Source organism: Rasamsonia emersonii, assembly GCF_000968595.1.
Source record: "Rasamsonia emersonii CBS 393.64 chromosome Unknown ctg1118621760373, whole genome shotgun sequence".
Classification (NCBI taxonomy): domain Eukaryota; kingdom Fungi; phylum Ascomycota; class Eurotiomycetes; order Eurotiales; family Trichocomaceae; genus Rasamsonia; species Rasamsonia emersonii.
In genome coordinates, this window is record NW_013563043.1 from 20,740 (window position 1) to 28,821 (window position 8,082).

Genomic DNA, 8,082 nt, shown 5'->3' on the forward strand with positions numbered 1-8,082 from the left:
ATCTCTCTCTCCATCTTGACAATAATACATTTCAGAGGAGCCTGTTAGTACAGCCTAAGGTTTGGGCTGTTTGCTCATCTGAGGCTTCAAGGCTCGTTTCTCGGCCGCCTGTTTTTTCAAAACGGCAGATCTCAGCGGGCGAGGTAGGAGCGTTGAAGGTCAGGTCCGCGAAGTCTCAAATATCTTGATATTCCTTTTCACTGAGCGGCTCTTGGACGGTGATACTTCGTCCAACTTGTCATTTTTTATTTGTTCGACATGACAAGATGATCCTGCAAAACTGCTTGTTGGAGGAGGTTTCTATCACTGCAGTTACCTCCTGCCGTTCTGCCTCTTTAGGATGAGTGTGTTTATGAGAGTCATCTGCTGGATTTCTGATGGCATGCAGGTATATTTAAGCAGACTTTTGTCCAGTCTTTGTCCTCCAGTTTTGTCACTCGTCAAGTGTAGAAAAGCCGTGATGGCCTGGAGGCTCGTGCCTGTTATGGCTACCTGGAATCACATCCCTGTGGCTAAAAAGCTCGTGAAGCGTGTCACATTGTAAATAATCTTGTCCGCATGTCGCTATGTAGTGGTATTTCAGAAATCTTTAGTCTCGTAAAGCGTTCTATGATCTTGTGCCTATAACATAGGCACCATCGGTATGTAATTTCTTACTATTTCGAATATATATATGTCTAGGAATTGCCAAGATGACCTAGGTGCATTTTGGATTCATAAAAAATTTATCTTTTTCCTAATCCCGACTGTATGTATGTACATTGACAGCAATCAATTCTCATATTTTGAGAAGATATTTGCCTAAGCTTGAGCAAACTCTTTCATGATTGTGTCTCGTCTGGCTTCTGATCTTGGCGTGATCTTGCAAGGAAATGGGTTTGCACATACTAAGAAGCCTTCGCTGTATCCTGTAATGGGATCAACGTCAGGTTCAATAGGCTTTCCCGAGGAATCCAGCTCTTTATCGAAAGAAAACGCCCAGGGTAATTTCGCAATACCTAGGAAAAGATTGCGCTCGCCAAGATGGATCCCAGGACACAGCCTGCGACCAGCCCCATAGCCGTAGTGATCACGGTTCTCGTAATCAGCAGAAGCTGCGTACTCAGGAGCCAGTTGAGTGTGACCGGCGTAGTGAGCCGGGTCAAAAATGTCGGGATTCGGGAATTTTGTCTCATCATGGTGAAGTCCCCAAATATTGAGAATAATTGTTGTTCACTTGGAGATGAACTTTCCATCAACCCATTGATCTATAGATTGACGCGAGTCAATTTTCCATTGTAAATGTTCATGGAAATTAGGTATAAAAGAGGTTGCCTTCATCCAGGCAATGCGGGAAACTAAGCGGAGTGACTGGTCGCCATCTCATTGCTTCCTTGACAACAGCGGCCACATACGGCAATTTTGTATATTTAGACCACAGAGGTGAACGGTCTTCTCCGATGACGGCATCAATCTCCGCTTGAGCCTTCTTTTGAACCTCAGGCCATTTTGTCAGCACTTGTATGCAGGCAATAATAATCGACGAAGACGTATCAGAACCGCCTTCCATCATCACACCTCCAAGGAAATACAATTCATGCGAGCTCAAACCAAGTTTATCGTTTCTGTCGAGTACTTTATCCATGAAAGAGCCTTTGCTTCCTTGCTGTTCGCGGCGGCGGATGACATGGTTTATCATGTCGCTGTAAAGTGACTCCATCTCTTCCTTGACCTTTGTGGCGCGAGAGACCCAGTTGCCCAAAAACCGTTCCGGAATCAGTCTTAGGAACGGGTATACGTCCACTGGCGGCGTGGCGCCAGTCTCCATTATTTTGGACCAGTTCTCCATCAAGTCGTACAGCCTCGCCATATGAGGAGTGTCATAGGATGGAGTTCTTGTGCCAAACACTGTAGCAATCATATTAGAGCTCTCTCAAAGTTGTTACAATCACCACAAGCTTCAACTTACGTAGGGTCATGATGACGCTGTTGCTGAATCTCTTCGGGTGAAGCATGTGATGTTCCGGGGTCATGACAAAATCTTGTAGCATTTGAACAGCTTCTGCATTCTGAACTTTGATATGTTCCTTCTCACACATTGCTTCCATGAAGTACTGGTGAATGAGCTTCCGAAACAACCTCCAGGTAGGCCTGTACTTCATGACCAGCAGATGACCGCCGCCAGTAATAATTCCTTGAGCAACATAAGAATCCGGTCGATTACTCGGCACTGAGCTCTTCTTATCGACAAGTTCTTTGATGATGCGACGGTCTGTAAGAACTACTGCTGTTCCAGTCTCAAGTTTAAGAGAGAACATTCCACCATATTTCTTTGTCATCTTGGTGAATCTGACATGGATAAGTGAAGTCAGTATGTATATATGGGATATCTATATATATGAGACGGTGGGAAAATCTCTTAAGCATACTTGAAATGTGCGCCCTTCATGGGGATTTGATGCAGATTTCCAAGCAGCGGTAAGGTTAGTGGGCATGTAGCAAGAGAACATCAGCGGAAATGGCCATACAACTCATATTAACCACTGTGACGCAAATACCATTAGGAAGGTTGCGGCCTCTTTTGCCCATAGACAGAAACGAGTATACAACAATGCTGATAAGAGCAGCTAAAACCACGTATCTGAGGATAAAGACAACCATCTTTCGAGTATCGGCAATAAAGCGCGGACTAAAGAATCAGAGATAGAGGAGCAAATTTGCATCATACAATTGCGAAGACGGCACCGAAGATTATTATTATTATTATTATTCTTCCATTTTAGAGAGTGTTATTATTATTATTATTATTATTCAAGTTTAACGCCCATACCGAGCCTTTCGGCTATGACAGACCCCGAATCGAGCCTTTGGGAGCTGACATTCCGTCGTTGGTTCTAGATAAGTCCCAGACTCTCCAAGATGGCGCTTCTTTCTTCGAGTGCCCTCGAGCCTCGATAAATAAGAACCAGATGAGCAACCGCAGCATTGATCGCGAGTGAAAACTGAGTTCCTCAAGTATCAACGGGGAGCAGAGCAGCGAGGTTCCATCGTTCCCTCCACTCACAGAGCCTCTGTTTCCGACAGCTCAGTCCGTGGGGCCTTGAGTTTGGAGGACAGCAAGTCCATTGCAACTCCGATTGCGACAGAGCGCACAGGAGCCTACAACAAGGTTCGTAAACGCAGCGTGGATGGTGTCAATTAACATGCTTTCCAGTCCAGTGCCAGAAAACGTGAATCAATTGAATCAATCATGATTAGAGCACGCAAAGGCTTCGGCCTCCCTTGCCGGAACCGAAGAAAGCTATATGTTATCACATCACACCCGCGATGAACATGGTTAGCGATGAAACGTTGATAGTGATGCAGCCGATATACAAACTAAAGGAGATTGGTGTGGCTGACAATCTCGTGGGCGTCAATGATTTGGGCGCGTCAAATAGTAGGTGCTGCTTGACTGTACTCGATGTATATGGAGACTTTATTAACACAAGTTCCTGGATGAATCCGCTTGTTTGTATCACTTGCGGTTCTGGCTGAACAATCTCCTTCGATAACTCACTGTTTGTCAATTGGAGCCCTGTGGTATCGACCTTGTATCGAGGCTATTCCGGCCTGTCATCGTTGCTGATCTCCGAAGCGACGACAGCATGAGAACCCCGTCCTTGGACGCGTGGGATTTGATGGGCAAGTTTGACGTCATATATCAACGGCTCTTGATCTGGGGTATCAAATCGGACTACTGGCTGGTCAGGATCAGCAATCTCTTGAAGCCCTGAAACCGGGCGGTCATATCTAGCTGCGGTCGCCCAGCGGCGACCGACACGGCCCCCAGCTGAGATAGCAAACCTCGCTGCGGGAAAGATTGACAGTCAGCTTCAGGACGGACATTTGCTTCGCGTAAAAGTTGCAAAACATGCTGTACGAGCGGGCTTGAACAACAGCACCAAAATACAGTTCGCCACGGCTACGGCGCCCTCACGAGGAACCCGAAGTAGGCGAGTGTATTGATGTAGTTTTTAGGTCTAGCGCTCCAGGATTTTGGATGACCAGAATTCCTGTTATGTGGAAAGATGACGCGAATGTTGATTTTGGAGTGTGTTGAACGCGGCATCCCCTTGCTGCAGCCGCTAACAAATTCCACGCGTCTGTAGACTCCCTGATGATCGTGAACAAATTCTGTTACCAGATTGGACTACATATATCCGTTGCAGGATTAGAGGCGCAGGACAAAGCTTGTTTTGATGATGGTAAAGAGTTTGTGTTCAGACGATAGACATAATATGTTTTGTCTCACCTCGATTTCATATAATTGGTGAGAACGCCTCTGTCAAATTGCGCCAAAACGTAACATCAACACTGAATAAATATTGCCGATCTCGCGGTGTAAAGATCATTATAACCAAACTAATGGAACCTAATGGACGAGGAGGAACTCTAGAGTTCGAATGGCTTCACTATTTTTCTAATCCGAAATGCACCATGTATGGCTGGCATTTGTCCCAGTACAATTGTGGATAGGCTGCGCAAAATGCAATTACTACCGATATTCTACGAACAGAAAACTCCATGTAACCACTGAAGGACGTCAAAAAGTTTTATTTATTTATTGTTGTTTTCTTTTTGCGTAGCAGGTCAGTTAGACGTTTCTCCTCATCATCTCCTGCCATGCTTTTGCAGAAATTCAGCGAGCTGCGCCACCATGGACGACCTGATCTCGCGCCACAGGAGTGTCACAAATGGATTGATCGCGGTGGTTTAGTTCGCCTAGATGCATGATGTAGAGGTTGTCCACGCACTCGATAAGTGCGACGCTTGTCCGCTCGAACTGCACCTAACCTTGATGCCTTCCAAGCAGTCTCATGAAATTTCTCCAGCATATTGCGGAGTCGACATGTCTTATAGCCATCTGCGTTGTTCCAAAAGCCAAAAATTTTTTTTAATTATATCTCGGCATATTCCGGGATGATCTTCTGGATTTCGAGTTTGGGGGGAAAGATCTGTTGTCGAAAGATACTTGACAAGTTATTTATGGCGTCGTACAGCATGAGAGATTCCTCATCTGACTAGGTCTCTGAACCGCGAGGGAGGCAGTGGATTCCCGGTGCCTTGAATTAGATATTATATATTTCGGCACATATGTCAGGACCCCGCTTCGCTGCCAGCCCAGCTGTCATTGCCCGAATCGCCAACATCACGCATAACAATGAAAAAGACGGTCAGATTGCTACGACGACGATGACAGAATAACTTACTGTCGTAGTTCGGCTTGATTCGATGCCCACGATATGAGATCATTCGGCAGACGTCGAGGCCTGTCTGGGGCATTTCATGATGGCGAAAGATGAGTACAATAAAATCGCCTGTAAAAATATCCCGTGGGAGAGAAAAATCAAGCCACAATAGAATTAGGATTTTTTTTAGAACGAGACGTGATTAGAATGGCATCTGGCTTTGTTCTGCCATGAAGGTCGGCCCCCAAAACCAACTCACTAATTTCATGGGCTAATAGTATTGGTTCATGTCGTGCTCCAGGGGTATCTAGTGTACCTATAAATGATAGATATCGTGCACTCCAGTACAATCCACGCTTATCATCCCCATCGTGAGCAGATCCAGTGCTTCCTATGATGGCTCTTCCAATTACAGGCTATACTGTTTCCACGGTCCCTGCTACGCAGGACGGGGCACGTACGATCATGGATATCGAAAGCTCGGCAAACGAAAGCAGCCCACTTTCGAGGCTGTTGTGGCCAGCCCATCTCCGCCCGGAAACAACACCCGCCACAGCTGATGCACAAGCGCAAGATGACGAAGAAGTGTCTCGCACTGTTGCTTTTCTAAGCGACCCCAATAATAGATACTTCTGGATCACCGAAGATGCAACCAATAAAGCAGTTGCGTATGCATGGTGGCAGTACGCCAAAGGTCGCACAGAGGCTGAGTGGGCGGAGACCTATGCGAACAGATACCGGCCGGAAGGAATGAACAAGGCCCTAATGGATGCAACGAGCGGAGCACGATTTCTGAAACGCGCGAAGATTCTAGGCGAGAAGGACGTCTTTAGTAAGTTTAATTGACTCCTTCGGGCAGGAGAAAGAAAGAAGGGATAGAAGATTATGCAAGCCTTGCAAACGTGACTAACTCTCACTCCAAGTCTTGAAGGAATTATACGTCCGCCCAGAATTTCAGCGTCGCGGTCTTGGGGGGATACTGGTGGAAAAAGGCCTTCGTGAAGCGGACGAGCTCGGTCTTCCTGCTTATACTGAAGCTACTGAGAAGGGCTTTGGTTTGTACTTGAAGCATGGCTTTAAAGAAGTTGACAGGGTGACTGTGGATCTGGAACCCTGGGGAGGTTCGAAAGGCGAAGTGAGCTCGTACGCTCTGTTGTTGCGAGATATCCAACCAAAGAGACCTGATACGCATTAAGCTTCGGATTCTAATTCCGTATGTCGCATAATGTCGCATACAAAATCGAATGAAATCCCCATTCATCTGATAGAGATTACGAAAATTTGAAAAGAGATTACTTATGTGCGGTGGAAATTCGAGATGAAGGCACAACAAGCATACTGAGACACCTCATGCATTATAGGATCGGATACATAATAGTTGCTTCTTAACATAGTAATGCCCTCACCGATAACATCAATCGAACTTGGCCTGTTCTCGCTCTATCGCCCCCAAGGACAGTCACTCAATGACCTCATTTAGGGGAGGTCATTGAAATACGACTAAGTGTTTTAAATTCTTGATTTACCATCACTCATGACGCATCATTTGTTTAACATTGGATCAAGGGATCAGTATGTTAAGTCGAGAGATATTATCTATGGAATGATTGGAGATGAAACTATAAATTCTAATGACTTAACTAGATAATCGACTGGCAGGCATAATGTATTACATCAAGATCAAGACTAACATGTCATTGCAAGAACACCGAAAAAGGCCTTCTTCCGTTAATCACACGCTGGACAAGTATGTGCGACTAAGGGAAACCTGTTACGGACCAACAAGGAGGGACGCTGTCCAACACAGCGATGCAGGATGAAACAATTACCCCGCGAGGCAGACATGAGGCATCAGAAGTCACGTGACGACTGCCCAAAAGACTGCCATAAGGAAATGAAGGGCAGACAGAAGGGAAGACGACTGCCAAAGAAATCTACCAAAGGAAAATAAGGGCAGTTAAACAGGCAGATGGGCAGAGGAAGGAACATAAAAGGAAGGGAAATTCCAGTCATGTATCTAGTCCTTTATCTATTTGCGCTCAATTCACTTAATACAACTCGTTACTAAGATACTTACTTTGGGGGTCAGTAAGACTTCTTACTACTAGTGGTATACTCTGGTATAGCTCTAGTAGGCGTTGCCTCTGACCTAGTCGTTGTTGTTCTCAATTACTTGAAGCACCCCTACTTGTGTGTGTCCCTGCAAGACCCTGTTATACTTGAGAGAGGTCGTTTGAGGAAGAGCCCTTCGCCAGTTAGGCCGTTGTCTTGAGGAGAGGAGACCCTGATCAGTTTGATCGTCGTGTGCTCGTGAACAACATAGACTCAGAAAGACTCCTTGATCCTTCCCTAACCACCACTGCTAAGTATCGACGACTACAGTTGGACCCAGCGCGTAACAAATTGAGCGCCGTCTTGACCCTGGTTATTATTATTATTCTTCCATTTTAGAGAGCGTTTTTCAGTCAGAGACTATGCACGCTCTGCCTACCACCTAGGCAGTAGGGCTTAGTAGCTAATATCTATATACAGGTGGGTTATGCTATAGACCAGTCAACAGTGGGAACCTTCTATGAGGGACAGAAATAGGGAATGAGAGACAGGCTGTAGTATAATGTAAAGAAATCAAATGTTAAGGAACAGTAGGTATAGGTGGATTTAACAAAGAAACAAAAGAAAGAACAGAAAAAAAAACACAAAGGGGAGTCAGGATAGGAGAGGTGGCTTAATAAGCATGATTAGATAATCTATGCCTAGTAAGCCTGGTTCTATGGGTTAGACTAGGTAGTAGGGTTCTTGCGTAATCATTAGTTCCTATGTGCCACTTCCTAGTGGCTATTTTTGTCTCCTTTAGGAATTCAACTAAACTTTC

The 8,082-nt window shown here is 45.4% G+C and overlaps 2 protein-coding genes across 2 annotated transcripts; one reads left to right on the plus strand and one right to left on the minus strand.

Moving 5' to 3' along the window:
- Nucleotides 1–801: 801 nt before the first annotated feature.
- Nucleotides 802–2,318, minus strand: T310_6203 (Cytochrome P450; the record flags this gene model as incomplete). Its single annotated transcript, XM_013470969.1, has 3 exons — nucleotides 802–1,170; nucleotides 1,352–1,887; nucleotides 1,949–2,318. 3 exons carry the CDS (start codon nucleotides 2,316–2,318, stop codon nucleotides 802–804), a joined length of 1,275 nt encoding a protein of 424 aa, XP_013326423.1.
- A 3,288-nt stretch (nucleotides 2,319–5,606) lies between these two features.
- T310_6204 (uncharacterized protein) lies at nucleotides 5,607–6,405 on the plus strand (the record flags this gene model as incomplete). The annotated part of the gene is made up of 2 exons (XM_013470970.1): nucleotides 5,607–6,042; nucleotides 6,134–6,405. 2 exons carry the CDS (start codon nucleotides 5,607–5,609, stop codon nucleotides 6,403–6,405), a joined length of 708 nt encoding a protein of 235 aa, XP_013326424.1.
- Between the last annotated feature and the right edge of the window lie 1,677 nt (nucleotides 6,406–8,082).